Source organism: Tenrec ecaudatus, chromosome 18, assembly GCF_050624435.1.
Source record: "Tenrec ecaudatus isolate mTenEca1 chromosome 18, mTenEca1.hap1, whole genome shotgun sequence".
Classification (NCBI taxonomy): domain Eukaryota; kingdom Metazoa; phylum Chordata; class Mammalia; order Afrosoricida; family Tenrecidae; genus Tenrec; species Tenrec ecaudatus.
In genome coordinates, this window is record NC_134547.1 from 63,849,935 (window position 1) to 63,867,898 (window position 17,964).

The following is a 17,964-nucleotide window of genomic DNA, read 5'->3' on the forward strand; positions in this document are numbered from 1 at the left end:
GCCTTGAACCAGACAGCCTCGCTTCTCCGTGCCGTGCAGGCCCCTCCCAACTGCCCTGTCAGAACCTACACCCACCCTCACCCTCATTTTCACTACAGAGAAAGGGTCTTTGGCCGGCTCATTAGACACTGCAAGCTCAGGGCCAGCGCCATCTACATCTGCCCCTTCACAGCAGGCACCTTGTCTTCCTCAGTCAGGCCTTCCTCACTTGGACAGGCGGCCACCTGCAGTCCTGGGCTAGCCTCCCTGGGCCTTGTCACTGTGGCCAGAGTCCTGGTGCCCCACAGAATTCATGCTCATGGGAAATGTCGGCTCTAGAACCCAAATTTACCCAGGCAGTATCAACTCCTGGCCTGCTTTACACGCTGATGGCGGTGGGGTGGAGCAATGCTCCCCCAAGGTGACACACCACCTCCCTTTCCAACGGCCAAGTCCTCTGTCCCTAGGGCAGCGGTTCGCAACCTGTGGGTCACAACCCCTTAAGGGTCCAACAACCCTTTCACAGGGGTCGCCCAATTCATAACAGTACCAAAGTGGCAGTTATGAAGTAGCAATGAAAATAATGTTGTGGTTTGGGGCCACCCCCACATGAGGAACTGTCTGAGGAGGGTTGTTGAGAACCACTGCTGTAGGGCACGGTGGTGGGTGAAGAAGGCTGTGTGGGAATCTGGACTCTGGAGGCTCAGGCGCAACCAGAGCAGAAGAGAGAGGGAGGAGGGTCCTGGCGGAGAGGGGCTTCCTTTCCTTGCAACTTGGCATCTTGCTGGAGACTAGAAGTCGCCCACCCTGTTGTTCAGGGCAGAGTGGAGGACTCGGAGCCTTGGTCAGGTGTACAGCTGGGAGAGCATGGTGGCCATGGATCTAGAAAGCTCCAATCTGGGCACTGGGCACAGCACAGAGAGTGGCTGGACAGGACGGAGGGGCTCGTAGGATTTGGGTGCAGGAGGAAGTCCAGTCCCAGACTTTCCCAGGCATCCCGCACAGGGAGCCGCACTCAGGCCACTCATTCCCCGTGTGGCGGAGCATCTGGGGCCAGCGAGAGAAACACCACAGTGTAAGAGCACTAACCTGAGCAAAGATTCATCCAGCTCAGGGAAAACTACTCGTGTCTCCTTGTCCGGCCAGTGCTCACCCCACGCTAACACAGATGGGTAACCGAGACACTGAGGCCCCTCCCTGGCAGTGGAGGGAACAAACAGACAGCAGGCAACTAAGGCCCAACACCTTGGAGACACTGTGGGCCAGGCTCTAGAGCGCCTTGATAAGGTAGGATCGCAGGAAAGCAATCGAGCCAGTGTTTTTGGTTTCCCGCAGCATAGGAAATGTGGGGCCCTGGTGATGTAGCAGTTATACTTGGGACTGTAACTGCAAGGTCAGCAGTTCGAAACCTCCAGCCACCCCTCAGGAGGAAGAGAAGTCTGTCCTCACTGACAGGGGCAGTTCTTCTGTGTCCAAAAGGGCAGTTGGGAGTCAGAATCGGCTCGACGGCAGTGAGTTAGGATCTTGAGGGCGTGGAGAGGGCTGTTCACCAGTGCTGTGATCTGTCAGGAGCACGGCAGCCTGATGGGAACGCACAGAATGGGAGAACACACAGCCTGCAGCGCAGACCCAAAGTGAGCCTGCGCTGTAGGAAGAGTTGCCGACAGACCTGCACAATGCAGGCTGGCCACAGAAAGCATGCCGTGCCTGCACGTCTGAGGCAGACTGGAAATGTGTGCCTGTGCTTGGCAGGACAGGTGGGCGGGGGCCCCAGAGGAAGATCTGGGGGGGCGAGGTGCCCCACACCCCACACAGAATCGGGGAGCTGTGACCTGGATCTGATGTTTTCTCAAAGCATCGAAGTGCCCTAGATTTCTTCTCCTCGGGCTCAGCTGAAGCTACGCCAAGAACTGGCTTTTAAAGGCTGCTTGAAACATGGTTGGGAGCCAGAAATCTATAGAGCCAGTACATTTGTGACCTTGTTGAAAATGCTTACTGTGGAAAATAGAGGGGGTGGGAGCTGAGGCTTCATCCCCCTCCCCCTTTTTTAATTAAAAAAAATCAATTTGGTCCAGACCACTCCCCAATCCCTTTCCCACCTGGCACAGGCCTAACCTCACTACAGGACCCTCTGACTCAATGGTGCTGTCCCTCCCATTGGTCCACAGCCCCCAGCTTTCCCCTCTCTCCCTCCCTCCCCCACGAAGCAGTAATGAAAATACTGAGTGGGTGAAAATAGGAGTGTGCTTACAGATTGGAAATCAGGCCACAGCTGTCAAGCTAGGCAAGGGCCCTAGTACGTCTCTCAGAATGGAGCCACCCGAGCCAGGCTGGCCCCTGCCCCTGTTCTTCAGGCGCCTCCACCCAACCCTGGGAGGGGTTCAGGGCCGGGGTGAGCTGCCATGCTGGCCTCAGGAGCCGCCAGAGGGCCCAGAGCTGCCCACCACGTATTCCTGAGCAGGCCTGGCTCCTGGCCCTGGGCCAAACCCATGCCCACCGGTAAGGACCTCTCCCTGAGCAGTGCTATTCCCTCCCCTCATGGGCGCTGTCACGAGCCTCGGCTATCAGAGCCCAGTCTGGGAGCAGATGGGAGGTGCCCAGCCCCCCCACCCAGGGGAGGGGGTCCAGCACACTCCTGGAAAGGGAGGATGCCTAAGCTGAGCCAGGAAAGATAAGTGGGAAGTAGTTGCGGAGGGTTGGGGGGTAATAGCGAGGAGGGCTGCTCTGGAGCCCAGAGCCCGTTGCCCCAGCAGCCTGGGATCAGGAAGGGCTGGGAGGGGGGCAGAGAGGGCTTGAGCTAGTGAGGGCACCCCCCTCCCCACTCACCTATGTGGCAGATGAGGCCATACGCCCCCTCCGCTGCCATTAGCTTCATAAAACAGAGCTCTAAACTAAGCCCAGCACCCTCGAGTTGATTCCACCCCTGTAGGACAGAGGAGTACCCCATTGGGTGTGAATCTTGACAGGACAGAAAGCCAAACCTTCCCCTCTGGGACAGTTGGTGAGCGGGAATCACCAACCTTGTGGTCCGAGGTCAAGGCTTAAATGACTGCTTCACCAAGGCCCCTTACATGGTTCCCTTTTTAAAGTCACAGCCACTGACTAGTGGATACCTATGGGACAGGGTAGAACTGCCCCTATGGGTGGGCCATTCTTTCTGGAAACAGCCTCATCTTTCTCCCTGACGGGTTCAAACCACTGGCCTTGCAGCTCAAGTTAGCAGCCCACCTCGCCACCCGGGCTCCTAGGTTTGGGCGACTGGAAGCTCACCTTCAAGGAGACCCTCACCCACTCCTGTCGGTAGGCACCTGCCCTAACAGTTGGCCGGTCCACAGAGCTGACTCACTTCCTGCTGCCCGGGCCGGTCCCTCTGTCTCTCCTGGGTTCCCTAGTACTACAATAATTGGACTTTCAGCTCTGCTGTGCGCCCCGTCTATGAGTCTGTCCTGGTCCCCTGACCACCTGCAGGCAAACTTGTCCTCTCACCCTGAGAGAAGTGAATGATCCTCACAGCCCCCGACCCCACCCTCCCATTCTTGCCTAAGCCCACAGTGGAAACACTACCCTGCTGCCAAGGTGGACTCTAGCAGGCTGGGCTCTGGGCCTGGCGAGGCTGACAAAGCCAGGGGAGAGGGGGTGCTTAAAGCCACCACTGTAACCGTGTGCCTCCAGACGGCCCTGAGGGGATCCTCTGTCATTCCGCCCTTCAGCTAGGGGAAGGTCACAGCTCTCGTCTCATTTCTGTGAGGTTTGGAGAAGAGTTTATGTGTACATCGCTCCAAATCCAGCCTGCCTCCCCCCAGCCCGATAATGGGCTTCTAGCAGAGCAGACAGTGGTCCCAGATGTGCCTGCAGGCCAGCACAGGCCAAGAAGGCCCCAGACGAATGGAAGCAGACAAGCGTGGGTGCCCGAGGGGGCGCAGGCAGCCGACATATCTGGGGACTCACTGATGGGCTCCCCATCACCACCAGGGCCCCGGTGCAACCCCTGTGCCCAGCCTTGACTTAGCCTTTCAGCCACCGGCACCTGTGGTCTTTGTGGGATGAAGTGGCAGGCTGGGCTGGCTGCCTACTCCCACCCCGCCCTGCTGGCAGTCCACGCCATGATGTCACACAGCTCAAATGAAGCCAGGCTTCTTCTCCATTGACAAGACCCGCCTTGAAGCCTCTGTTTCAGGAGGCGCATCCTCTGTTGTCCCCGAGCAGGCGCGCCTCACCCCCTCTAGCAGGCAGACTTCGTAGGAGGTTTGCCTGCTTTGAGCTGAAACCTACGCCTTTGAAGCAAAGAGCCATAGAGCTAAAAATACCACTTCCCGGCTGTTGATCCTCCCGTTTGTAAAATGCATGTTCCCATTGTGAAGTCTGCCCCAGTCTACTCCTGGAGCGGGAGCCATGCACACACCACAGAGGGGCAGGTCCCTGAAGGAGCCTAGAGGGAGCTGCAGCAGCCCCCCTGCCTAAACACTCTGCTACTGGTGGCCACGCCGTCCCTGACGTGGAGGTGCTGCCAGAGAGCTTAGAGAAGGACCTGGGAGACCCTCCGTGGCGGCCTCATCTTCAGCCTCACGTTCCCTTCCAGAACGTTCCCCTCGAGTCTGTAAATACCCGGATGGGTTTGGTTTGGGGCTTGTTTCTGGATTTTCCATCTGTGGATTCTGGACTTGGAGTTGTTTTGTAACATACCACCTCAACGGGAAGATGTGCCGTGTCTGCCCGAGCCACTCCCTGGGGAGCGAGAGCTGGCTGGGCCCTGCTCCCCGGCCTCGGGGCCAGAGATGAGTGGCTCTGCTCTCCGAGCGGTTTCTGGCCTTGCCAGCTCAGTCAGGCCTGTGGGGGGGGCCCTGTTGTCCCTGAGACCAGGGGTTCCCTAGGGACCTGCAGGACGGGTACCCACAACTCCTCCGCCTCAGTCTGCACCTCTCCTCACCCACTTAGCCCGGTGCCGCCTCCGGGGCTGGGAAGGAGTGTTTGGGCGGGGGGGAGCCTGTTTCATGCATCGCACAAGTCTCTGAGTAGACCACAAGGGAGGAGAAGTAACTCTGGGTGGTCCCTCCGGCCATGCCTGAGCCGACCTGTGCAGGGCCTGCCGCCCCAGCAGCCCCTGACCCCGCTGCTGTTCTCTGGAGCCTGCAGCAAGGCTGTCCCAAACTCGCCCTCTGCTGCTGGCTGCACGGGGCTGGGTGTTCCTCTCAGCGCCCCCTAAGTGGGCACTTGTAAAGAACTACAGAAAACAACCACGATTCATAAACTCGCCCCCAAACCCAGACAAAAGATCTGAACACCAGAGAACCCCACGTTTCTCCGGTTCCTCAATCGGGGTGGTTCTCTCCTGAGAAAGCCGTACGTCGCCGGGCAGGCAGGGATGGCACATGCCCAGTGCAGCAGCTGGTGAGGTGAGCTTCCTCCCCAGGGGCCCTTGGGTCTGGGAGGGGAGCCCAGTCACGTGGGCTGCCCGAGGGGAGGACAGCCACACACCTGCAGCCCAGGAAGGGGCACAGCCGCGCCCGAGCAGCAGGCTCTTGTTCCTTCTCTGTGAGCAGAGGCAGTGTCTGCACGGAGACCTGGAGACTGTGCCCGAGAGACCAGCAGGCTGCCCTGGCGAGCTGCTCGGGCAGTGGCTCTCAGCCCCGACAGGGACTCTTGTTTAGACTGACTCCCGGGGCCAGCCCGTCTTCGAGTAGCTCTGATGGACACTGGGCAAGGCGGTCTCCTACCGTGGGGTGTCCTGGCTCTGCAGGGTAAATGTGCCACCTGACAGGCTAGATAGAGACACTGGGCAGTGGAGTCAGAGGGTCACTAGTAGCTGTCAGAGTGGCAGCCCTGGTTGGGACTCCTTCAGAGGACATGAAGTTCTTCGGACTAAAGGCAGCCCGGGACCATGAGGTCTGGGGGGAGGGGTAGCGCTCCTCTTTTGAAGGTCTACCCAATGACTGCTTGAGCACCAGTCTGGACAAGAGCATGTGGCTTTAGGTCGGAGGAGCAGAGTGTGGAGCCTGCGGCAGCCACAGGGCTTGGACCAGCCAAACACTGACTAAGTAGTCCGGGCTGTGCTCTCCATCTGTAAACGTTTGTGGTTGTGTAAACAGCGGTAGAGAGTGATCCCTTGCCCAGAACAAAGGGACTCGTTTGGAAATAAGGGAATGAAGTAAAGGAAAATGCAGAGCAAACCAGTTACTAACAGGAAGACTGTTGGAGCAGCGGGTGTCCCCAGGCCACTCCCAGGTGGAAGTGGGCAGCCTGGCCAGGCTCCCTGGCTCCTGGCCCCTCCGGGCCTGTATCACTGACATCTCAGGAAGCTGGCCCAGTAGTTTGGGGAATTGGCAGAGATGCGGGGGCGCCCTTCCTTTCCCTGTCTCAAGATGGATTCTTTTTGTCAAGGGACCAGGTAGGAGGTCGCATACCTTGGCATGAGGTATGTCTGCCCTGAGCATTGAACCCTAACCCTCAGATGGTAGAGAGGGCAGTGGGCCAGGGAGGAGAGGCCCACACCCTTCAGCAGGGGACATGCCGCTTGGGCTGTGGCTCTGCCTTGGTGCCCTCTGGTCACCCTTGGTTTCAGTGTTTCCGCTGTCCTGTGAGGTTGGAACACCTGGTCTTCATTTGTGAGCTTGGCGGCAAGGTGGTAGGGGTGGGGGGCGTGGGACCCAGGAGCAGCATGCCAGGTGTTCCTAGTGCTGGCATTGCCTCTGCAGGCAGAGCCCACCACCCACTTGGCCAAGAGCGGTCTCATCAGGGCCCCTCCAGGGCATTTGAGACTCAGGGATGCCCCTTCTGCAGTAGGGCTGCCGTAGGTCCTGAGCGCCCACTACGGCCCTGCACCCCTGGGCTCTGGAGTCATCCTCTTATTGCCCCACTCGGAACCTCATAGCGGCCATATAGCATGGAGCCACGCTCAGGAGTTGCTGCTGCGGCGGCTAACTGGTCACCCCATTGAGTCCTTGGGCCAGCATCTGGCTCCGCATTGCCCTGCCACATGCGGTCCACCCTCAGAAGTGGTGGCCCGGGGGACAGAGGAACTGGTTGGTTGATACATGTTGGCGGGGCAGCATCAGAGGAACGTGGTCCATCATATGACCCCAGTAATGTGTGCAGCAAAGATGCCCTCAGCCACCTCTCCCAGAGAAAAGTCCGTGCACGGCCCGGAGCCCCAGCCCTAGAGTCGGTGAGTGGGTGTGCGGTGAGTGTGGTGAGGAGCAGACTACCTCCCAGCGCCTGTCCAGAAGGCGGTGGGGTGGGGCTAGAACACCTGCCCCACATGAAAGGCATCCACCTCCACCCCGTGCTCATGCAGAGAAAGGTGTGTGGGGGTGCTCACGGTGGGTCCCTTCTGGAAGGGAACCCTGGGACATGGGAGGCAGCACAAGGTGGGGCTTATGAGCTTGGCCAGGGTCAGGTTGATGTGTCTTGGAGGTGGCAGCGGTCCTGTAGGCACCCACCTGTCCCTTGATTTCTGCTCACAACACCTCGGCCTCCCAGCGCAACCTTTTCCTGCCAGGCCCAAGACCTCTGTAGCCAGTGTGGTGGCTTCCTGCCCACCTCTGGCCGCAGAGCCCCCAGCCCTGGGGCTGCTTCCCCACCCCCACCGTGCGTCTGGCTGTATTCAGGACAGATCCATGCGGGGAGCAAAGTACAGCCTCTTTTCTGTGCCAGGTCTGGGTCAAGTACCTCTGAGTGCCTTTGGTGCCCCCCTCTGTCCAAGTTCAGACATCTTGTCAGCCAGAGCCCCCCTGAACTCTCTTGGGAACTCTGGCCCCCTCCCAGCCGTTAAAGTTTCTGTTCTCGAGGGTGGGGAGTGCAAACACAGCAGAGCAAAGCCTAAGGCACCTGTGAATGGTGGTGGGTAGCCAGCTGCCTGGAAGCAAGAAAGGACGGGGCCTCCGGGCAGGCCAGAGGTGCTGGGGACACATGGAAGGGAAGGCCAAGGAGGACAGAGATGATGTCTGTCTGGGGAGAAGCCGATGGTGCCTCTCCTCAGCCCTTCTCTCCCTGCGGCCCGGAGCCCCTCAGCCCTGAGGAGGGCCGGCTGCACAGCCGCCACCGCAGGCCCTGCTTACCCGAGGAGACCTCTGCTCCCTGGGGCAGCTCAAGCCCCAAGAGGCCATTCCCAAGGGGCCTCTCACAAACCCAGCCCAGTGCCTGCGACTCCTCAGAAAACAGTGGTAGCTTTTTGGACAGACGGACGGACGGGCATGTGTGGGCACTCACTCTTCCTCCATCCTTTTTGCACCAGAGAGACCCATAAAACAAGTCCTCCTCACGCTGCTCCCATCCCCACCCCCAGAAACTTTTAAGGGTATCAGACACATCGACTGCATTAAACACGATGAATTTTTAAAGCATGAGCTGGCAGGTTACCATGGCTGCCTCTGCCCAGAGGGGCATGCTGCCGAGGGTTGATGGAAATAAATAAACCAGATTTACAGTCCTCAGGCCCGGGGAGCGGAGAGTCGGAAGGAAGAGGAGCGAGGGGGCGGGATGTGCAGTGAAAACTCTGGAACCTTCTGAACTCAGCTAGGAAGGCTGCGCCCTCTCCCACCCTAACTGTTTACTGACCTTGGAGCACTTTCTCTTTAAATTCCTAAAGGATCCCAGCTGTGGAGCAGGCCTGCAAGGGCAGGGGACCTTGTTCTGCCAGAATGGCTCTGGCTCTGACATAAGGCTGCACTTAGGTTTATTGGCCATGAGCCTCCTGGTGACTTCGACAAGCACAGGGGCTGCTGCAGAGTGAAGCTAGGCCTGTCCCCCTGAGCTCTGTTCTGACCTCAGAATGGGTGAAGGGGCTCCTGGCTAGAGGTTCTGGGAGGGGGCTGTGCAGGAATGCCCGGGAAGGGACCAAGAAGGTGGGGGAGGGGGGGACAGAAAGCACCTCCAGTAGACTCATCGGGTCAGCCTGGGCCACTGGTGGTTCTGACCCAGACAACACAGACGCACACAGAGAAGACAGGGGCAGCATTTGAGAGGGGTGGGCTTTTGCTGAGGGATTGGCCCATCTAAGGCCATCCCTGTGTTGGGTGACCTGCTGATTTGGCCCCATTCTCTGCCTCCCTAGGGTTCTGGGAAGAACCTGCTTCTTTAGTGAGCTCTTCATGTGCAGAATAGGCAAGGCTCCGGAGCTGGGGCTTGCCTGGCCCCCACCATAGCACCAATGCCAGCAGAGGCTATGGTAGCCACATCCCCAAGCAAGAAGGGCCGGTGGGACAGGCGGTTAGGGCCTCTGTGCCTTTGATGGTCCTGCCCTGCCCTCAGCCGGTGCAGGGAAGCAGGATCAGAGGAAGGCATCCTCAGTCTTCCCTGAAGCCATGTGGCAGCCTATGGGCTTCTTGGAGCACCTTAGGGCAGGGAGCCCAAGAAGGCCGTCTTACTCCCAGCCAGTGCCCCTGGGAGCCCTGCGGGCTGCCAGGACCAGGGTCAAGGCAACACCTGCCTCAACAGACTTGCAGTCTCTTGCCAAACCACAACCACCAGCCTCGGCATGACTGGCTAGTAGACTCGTAAATCCAGGCACCAGTGAGGAAAAGCAAGTCAGGAAGGGCTTTGACCCACAGCCCCTGAAGCAGGGTTGCAGGTGGGACATTAGCTTGGATCAACTGCCTCAAGTGTCGCACCCTTCCTGCGTGACGACATGTCCCTTTCTAGTCCCTGTGCACACAAGCATGCTCTTTCTCTCTCTCTCCCTCTCTCTCTCCCCCTCTCTCTCTCTCCTAGTCCCAGTGTACACGAGCATTCTCTCTCTTCTCTCTCTCTCTCTCTCTCTCTCTCTCACACACACACACACACACACACACACACGGAGAGAGGGAGGGAGAGATAACCTGCCTTCCTTTAGCTGCGGAGGCCCTGGTTCCCAACCCTCTGCCTTGCACCCCTTCACTTGCCAGGCCACAGTCTGTGACAGCACTTTGACGTCAGGATTTTAAAAATATGAGAACCAGCCATAGAGGAGTTCTGATCAAAAGGGGGAACAATGCAGAAGAGAGTCCTGAGTCCTCATGGACCCCAGACTCTCTGGAGCCACAGAGGATGGACAAAGCCACAAAACTGGTGCCCTGAGATAATCTTTAAGAACCAAAATATCCCCTGAAGTCTTCTTAGAACAAAAGGACAGTTCAGATAAAGGAGTGAAAACTGCCTGCCTTTAGCCTCGGGATCTTGTAAGACCTGTCTCTTGGCATCGGCTGACAAGAGCCCACATCCCTGTGAATGCTGGTGGAGAGTCGCCTGAGAAGGCCCTGGGGGGGTGGGGGAGGGTTTGCACAACCATCTGTGACCATGGGGAAAGTGCCGAGTTGATGCATGTCTTCCTGTGTGTTCTCAACAACAAAGTAGAATTTAGAGGGGAAGGAAGAATAAGCCCAAACTCACTGCCATCAAGCCAGCTACCACTCGTGGGGACGCTGTACACTCACCTGGGACGCCCCAAGGGCATCCCTATTCTGTCACATGGGAGCACTGTGAGTCAGCTTTGACTCCACAGCGGCCACCAGGGAAAGAGTGACATAAAATCTAAGTGTCCAATTGGCCTTGTTCGCCTTCTTCCCAATTAGGAAAAAGCAGAGCATTGTCTGAGGAATATGGCTCCCATTTCCTTGTGGCAGAATTTTACGTGTCAGTTGTCCTATAAAGATTAACTTCAGATGGCAGCTTTATAGCTTTATCTTTGTATTAAGAACATAACGTAAAGAAAGAAAAACATGCCTACAACAATGAGAAATACAGACACATGTATACGTGCAGGCTTCATAAGGTTGGTGGGGAAATTCCATCATCTCTCCATTCTGTTCTTCCACCCACTTTTTGAGGCCTCTTCGTGTGTACCATGCGGGCACATGTTTAAGGTTGGCACGCTGGCTGCTATTATTGATGTCGTCTTGAGAGCCAGTCAGGCAGCAGGCTCAGCAGAGAAGGGATGAGGTGGAGCCCTGAGAGGCAGCCATCTGCTGGGCCCCCACAGGGCAGGGAGAGCCCCACTAAAACCTAATCCATCCTTCTGGGGTTGAGTCTCCCATTCCACCTCCCCCATCAGCCAGGTGACTCTCAGGGTGACACCCTGTGGGGTGTCTGGTGCCCTGTGTTTTCTTCCAGGGCAGCTCGGGTGCAGGAAGCCCCTGATGTGCATTGGCTGCCCTTGGCAGGGAGGGAACTGGCTGGCCTGGGGGAGTGATAGCACTAGGCACTGGGGAGGTGGTGCCATCTGGTTGGTCCCAACCCATAGGGACCTCATGCCAAACCTAACAAAAAGCTGCCCAGTTCCTCCCATAACTGCCCCTCTAAGCTCATACTAGGCATGGAGCAGGTCAGCCACCTGAAGGAGCCTGCCCACGAGGGCAGCAGTCTCCGGGGCCTGTCCTGACAGTGGCCCTGAGCGCCAGGCCTCCCCTTTGTCTGAGGGATACAGGCTGAGGCCGCTGCCCGCCACTTTCCAGCTGCATCTGTGGGAGAGACCAGGAGTGCACCACTCAGATGGCCCGTTAGAGAGGACCCCGGGGTTGAACCAAGGTGAGGCCGACGGGCTAGAAGGAGCTAGCCGGTGCGGTCAGATCCCTGGAGCAGGACAGGGCACTCCAGGTGGGGAACAGCCGGCAGCCCCTGGGAGAAGGGCTGGGAAGCTGAAAGTTGAAGGCCCTGAAGCCAGGGCTGACCCGGAGCTGTGTAGGCCTGGGGAGGAGTGTCCTTTTACTTGAGACCCAGTGGGAAGCCATTGGAGTAGCCCAGGGGTGTGGTGTGGCAGATAAAGTACTTGTCTGTGAACTGAGGGGGACAAGGACATACAGTTTTGGGAACCCATGGCACATGCTCTCGGTGGCTTTGAGACAGCCGGGAACTGTCTGGGCGCACTCAGGACGCTGGTGGGAGCCACAGGGCCCTGAAAATGTGGTTGGGAGGCGCTCAGAAGATGGAGCGGGCCGTGGGTGCAGGACAGTGCTGCTTCCGTGGCCTCGGGCAGCCAAGTGGCCCTGTTCCTAACATGGGGACACTCAGGGGTGGGCCAGTGACACTGGACATGCCTATTAGGCTGGCAGAGATGGCCCCTGGGTGGGCTGACTCCGTGGAGCTCGGAGGAGGCACAGTTGGAGACGGGAAGGAAGCCCTTGTGACCCCTGGTCAGCATTCCCAGGGGCCTGGGGCACCAGGATGCCTCGGAATGCCCATTCCCGCCCCTTGCTGTCCCCAGCACCCACCCTTCCTGCTGCCCTCTGGGTGCTCCCCATGGACAGTGCTGCCTGGCAGCGGCTCAGCTGTCGGCCTCTGTCATGGAGACAGGCGGCAGCTGCAGACGACGGGCACTTGTGGCCGTTTGTCAGAAGGCTCCCTCATGGCCCGTCCTTTAGGAACATGTCTAGCCTGAGCCCCAGAGACAAGGCTCATCCTGGTGGGGGGCGGGGGGACAGGAAGCACCACCACCTCCGACCTTTGGCTGAAGCAGCCTGGGTTCTCATCCCATGGGGGAGGAAGTGATACCGTCTACCAAATGCCTGACCCCGTGAAGCCTGCAGGCCGAGAGAGTCCCGGTGCAGAAGGGTGAAGGGGTCTGGAGGCCTTCACCGGAGGTGAGCCGCAGCCTGCAGTGTCACCTTGTCTCAGTGTCCACCCAGCCCAGGGCCCTGTTTTCAGGTCTGGGGGGAGGAGGGGAGTTTCTGCCCCAGCTGACTAGTTCCCGCTGGGCCTGGGCTGGAGACAGCCTGCCCACTGTTTGTGCTTTGCGGTTTGGCCCTTTCACCACCCCATGCTCCCGCCCGGCCCCAGGGCCCAGCCTGGGGTTCCAGGGGAAGCAGGAAGTGAGTCCCTGATAGTGCAGAGCGCTGTGCAAGTTCAGTGACCGGGGGTCAGGTCTCAAGCTCCCTAGTCCCAAGGCATGCTGGGGTGGGGAGGGAAGCAGAAGCCAGAGCTGGCCCCAGACCAGGTCTGTCATAGGGTAGGGCGGGACACAGGGTGGCATGCCCACTCACATCTGCCTCACTCTCAGGACCCCAGATGGGAAGTCACAGCCTCGGAGCCTGTCCTGGAGATGGAGACCCTCTTGTCACTGGTGCTAGCCCCCTGCCCCTGGGGACCTGCTCCCTGGGCTCCTCTTCTACACCCCCATTTCTCCTTCCCCTAACTCACTAGAGGAGACAATGGAAAGGAGATACAATTGAGGGGGTCCCCACAACTGGGCACTCACCCTGACCCCCCTCTAACCTTGGTCAGTCACTTAACCCTCTCAGCTGGAGTCTCCATGAATCCCATCTCTGTCCACAGTTCTACAAACCCAACCCCCACCACACTCCCCACCACACCAGGACCCAGGACAGAGCAGCCCCACCTCTGGTTCCCATGGAGGCAAAATCCATTTTCTGCCCTGGGGCAGGAAGGGGCTGTAAATGCAGCCTGATGGGTTATGGACCAGCGGAGTGGGCTGGGCAGTGTTGGGTCTCCCACCCCGGCTTCTGGAAAGAGCGGTTTCCCTGAACCTGGCACGGGGACAGACCCTAACCCCCCTGGGACTCTTCCAGGCAGCTGTGCCTCCTGCTGAACGCAGAGAACATCTTCCACTCGATGGCAGACATCCTGCTGCGGGAGGAGGACCTCAAGTTTGCCTCGACCATGGTCCACACCCTCAACACCATCCTGCTGACCTCCACGGAGCTCTTCCAGCTGCGCAACCAGCTCAAGGACCTGAGGACCCTGGTATGCTGATGCCTCGGGGAAAGCCAGGTCCCAGCAGTGGCAGCCCCACCCTGGGCCGCAACAGGCCTCTCTGGGTGTCAGCTCCAGCCCCATGAGGGCTCCCCCTCCCCCATTCCCTCCCTGAGCAGTGCTGTCTCTCAGAACTTCACCTGGCCTCCTCGCCCACAGTCAGACACAGAAGCCAGGTGTCACATAAGCCTTGTACATGGGGAAGGATGCGGAGGTACAGGCTGAGGGTCTCCGTGGCCCAGCAGGGGGATGGGCTGGGATGAACCCCTGGCCCCTGAGGTCCCATCCTCCTGCCTATGCCACCTCAGCCCTGAAGGCCTGGCCTCCCCTCCCTGCGTCATGGACCTGCCAGCCTGTGTCTGGGAGCAACCACCAGGCCACAAGCCCTGCCTCCTTCCTGTGGTTCTTTCCAAACACTTAGCTCACAAAGGCCAGAAGACTTGCCTGCAAGGACAGGGGCTCCCGGAGGTTCAGGCTCCACTCTCAGGCTGGTTCCCAAGGTCAAGGTGGGCTGAGGAAAGGGGATGGCAGGATGCAGTCAGAGAGCCTGGCCCCCAGGCAGCTTCTTCCAGACGCAGCGCCTCCTGCCCTCGAGCTGGACCACAGGCTTCTGGAAAGGACAGTGGCAGTGGTTTTGCCGAGGGCTCCCTCCTGCCTGCCAGCTCCGCACACGTGGCGGTGATGACAGGGTCTGGTGAGGCCCTGTCAGCATCTCCTCTGTGAGAGCTCACACCCAGCTGGGCTGCCAACATCGCCACCAAGTTGACTGGGGGGCTCCCAACCCCACTCACGAGGGCCCCTGTCCTTGGACCCCCAGCCCACCCCTCCGCAAGGCCTCTGAGCAGCAGCAGGCTGCTTAGCGCTGCCCCCCGCCCCCATCTCTCTCCCATCCCCCTCAGGAGAGCCAGAGCCTGTTCTGCTGCCTGTACCGCTCCTGGTGCCACAACCCAGTCACCACGGTGTCCCTCTGCTTCCTCACCCAGAACTACCGGCACGCCTATGACCTCATCCAGAAGTTGTATCCTTCACACTGACTGCCTTGCAGTCCAGGTGCTGCCTGCACCCCTGCCTCTGGCTCCGGGGCTGGAGCAGTGTGCAGGTGGATTGGGGGATACCGTTCATGGTAGAGTAGGTTACGGGTTGTGCTGCTAACTGCAAGGTCAGCAGTGCAAGCCCCTCCCCCAGTCATTTTTTACAGGGAAAGATGAGACTTTCTGCTCCTGTTAAGATTTGCAGCTTTGGAAACCCCCCAGGGAGGGCAGTTCTACCCAGTCCTGTAGGGGCACTCTGAGCCAGAATCGATTGGGGGACAGTAACTTCGAGTTGGCATAAAACGGGGGCACCTCATGGAGGGAATCTGGCTCTTGTACCAGGCCCACTGATGGGGTGGTGGGACCAGGAGGGGCAAGCCATGGTTCTCATCCTGCATCACCTCTGTCAAGGAGACAGGTGCCTCAGGGGAAAGCAGTGGACTCAGGTGATATGGTAGCAACCAAGCCTGCAGGCAGTCAGGCTGAGTCCGACAGCCGAGTCTGGGGCTGTGGCCTGAGGTGAGAGGAGCCAGGTTCACTGTGGAGGCAGTCTCATAGGCTCCGGGCCAAACTTAAGGACCCACAGGGCCAGAGCCCAGCAGGCTCTTTCTTTCCATGGCCACGTCCATCAGGCCAGCTCCCAGGCCTGCTACCGACTGGTGGGGGAACAGGCAGCCCAGTCCAGCCTCATTGTCCCCATCCGGCTGCTGAGCTGTGATAAGAGTGTTTGAGACCCTTGCCCCCGGCTCAGGGCAGGAGGGGAGAGAAGTGCGCCCTTTGTAAGCAGGATTCCTGCTTCGCCTGAGCCGGCCTACAGAGTGCTCTGCACACCGGAAGCCAGCAGGGGGGGGGCTCTGAGCACACAGCCAGCCTCTACGCCCCACTCTCCCAGCGCTCCTCTCCCTCTCCTCCCCAGCAAGGCTGAGGGCCACAGAGGCTGAGGTCCAGCCCAGGCTCTGTCCATCAAACCCCCTCCCCGGCCAAAGTCGAACTTCCTTGACCACACCACCAGTGGGGACCTGGAGGTCACTGTGGATTTCCTCACGGAGGTGGACAAGCTGGTGCAGCTGATCGAGTGTCCCATCTTTACATGTAAGAGGTCTCTGACTGCACAGGCCCTGCACAGGGAGACCAACAGCACCCACGCCAAGGCTGGGGGGCGGGGAGTAGCAGCCAAGTCCCCCCGGATGCTTCTGGAATGTCCAGGTCAAGAAGACCTAGGACCAGGGCGTGCAGGGTTGCCTCAGAGCCTGGTCGGCTGGGCGTCAAACCCATTGCAGGAGCTCGACAGTCCCCACTGCCCCTGCCCTGGCACCCCGAGCCTACCTGCAGGTGCTCCTGTGTGCCAAGAGCCGTGCCGTCTCCTCTCTGGAAAACAGCTCGGCAGCTGATGGGAGCTGCCCGGTTAGTAACACCCAGCAGAATGTGCAAGAAGCAACAGCTCAGGGCACCTCGGCACGCAGTGCCTGCTCCCCCACCCTCTGACAGGCATGTTTACGGCACAGGAGGGACTGCCTGCCAGTCACCCAGGTGTGGCCTCAGCCATGAAATAGGACCCCAAAGCAAGGACAGGGACAGGTTTCCCCAGCCTTCCACATCAACAGTTAGTATCTGCTTGGTGATAGGAGTCCTAGAGGCAGAAGAGCAGGACAGTGACCCTGTCTCCCAGCAGAGTGCATCAAAGCCTGCTGGGCCCCTGAGATGACATCTCCCTCCCTCTGGCCTTGTCCCAAGGGCCTCCTGACCCTGGAGAGCCCAGAGCCCAAGACGTGAGGACAAGGTGGCCAGAGCAGAGTTAACCAGCCCTTCATTCATCCAAAACTTGTCCCGGTATGGGGGGGGGGGGGGTGTTGTTTGCCAATAAAGGATGCCCTGGACTGGCCCAGAGACACAAGAAGCCAGTGATGGCCCTGCAGGTGCTCCTAGGCAAGAGACCACGTCACTTCAGTGACAGCCACACCTGGGGCACTAATGTTCAAGGGCCCCCAACCCCCAGGCCTGACTGTCCCTGTGGAAACATGAACTTGTTCAGGTCCAGTCTCCCCCAGGTCAAAACCAGCCCCCCGTGGGTCCAAGCAAAGACCAGAGTCGAACCAAGCTGGCTCCCGAGTGGGGCTTCAGACCCCTGAGCTATACCCACACACCCTCCATCTTGCCTCTGAAAGGACCCTAATCCACTCTTTCCAATTCCCAGGGCCGGCACATGCCAAGCAGATGGAATCTGTTCCACCACCAGCCTTGAGCCCTCTCCTGAGGAAGCAGCTTAGCACAGGAGGAGGGGCTAGGGGTCTCCGGGCCAAGGTGGCCGTTGGCAAGGCCAGGCAAACAAGCAAGCGCGCAGGCAGAGAAGAGGGGAGAGCCAAGCAGATGGAATCTGTTCCACCACCAGCCTTGAGCCCTCTCCTGAGGAAGCAGCTTAGCACAGGAGGAGGGGATAGGGGTCACCAGGCCAAGGTGGCCGTTGGCAAGGCCAGGCAAACAAGCAAGCGCGCAGGCAGAGAAGAGGGGAGAGTGTGGAAATACCTAGGAGGGCGGGATGGCCTTGTTTAGTGGAAAGGAGCCCCAGGCCCACTGCTGGGCTGGGTCCTCGGGCTCTGGGTGTCCAGCACCAGGCGGGGTGCAGGACAGGCCTGCCCTGACCCTGCCCTCTGCCCTGCCGCAGACTTGCGCCTGCAGCTGCTGGATGTGAAGAACCACCCGTACCTGATCAAGGCCCTGTACGGCCTGCTCATGCTGCTGCCCCAGAGCAGTGCCTTCCAGCTGCTCTCTCACCGGCTCCAGTGCGTGCCCAAGCCCGAGCTGCTGCAGACCGAGTGAGTGCACCCACCCCAGCAAAGCTGGAGGACTCTGGGAGGATGGACGAGGTGGCAGCACTCCTTTCTCCAAGCAGGACGGAAATGAGCAGGCCAGGGCTCATCTGGACAGAAGGCATCCGGAAGGAGTTACCCAGAAAGAGCCCCAGAGGGGGAGGCTATACTCCAGCTCAGAGAGAGACTTGGGCTGCAGACAGGTGTGAGAACAGGGAGGGCCAGACAGCCCCCGCCCCACCCTAAACAGTGGTTGATGTACCTGGTACATGGAGAGAGCCCTCTGCCCTAAGCTCTACCCTGGGGGAATGGGTCCCGGGCTACCTCTGCCCAGAGGCCCGGTAGGGCGGCATCTGGCCAGAAGGACTTCAACCCTTGAGGGGGTGGGGGTCCAGGCTCCTACCCCAAAGCCCCTGCTGGCCCAAGCCTGGGAGCCTGCTGGGCTATGTCTATATTTGGTAACCCGTGGA

At 59.4% G+C, this 17,964-nt stretch overlaps 1 protein-coding gene across 2 annotated transcripts in view; it reads left to right on the forward strand.

Annotated features, from left to right (window-relative positions):
- Nucleotides 1–17,964, forward strand: part of VAC14 (VAC14 component of PIKFYVE complex) — an 86,691-nt gene that overhangs the window by 65,209 nt on the left and 3,518 nt on the right. The window contains exons 15-18 of one of the 2 annotated variants that reach the window (XM_075537021.1): nt 13,473–13,647; nt 14,556–14,674; nt 15,700–15,779; nt 17,350–17,500. In XM_075537021.1, coding sequence (XP_075393136.1) covers nt 13,473–13,647; nt 14,556–14,674; nt 15,700–15,779; nt 17,350–17,500 — 525 coding nt within the window. The remainder of the gene's footprint in view (nt 1–13,472; nt 13,648–14,555; nt 14,675–15,699; nt 15,780–17,349; nt 17,501–17,964) is intronic. The other variant, XM_075537022.1, reaches the window with a different exon arrangement.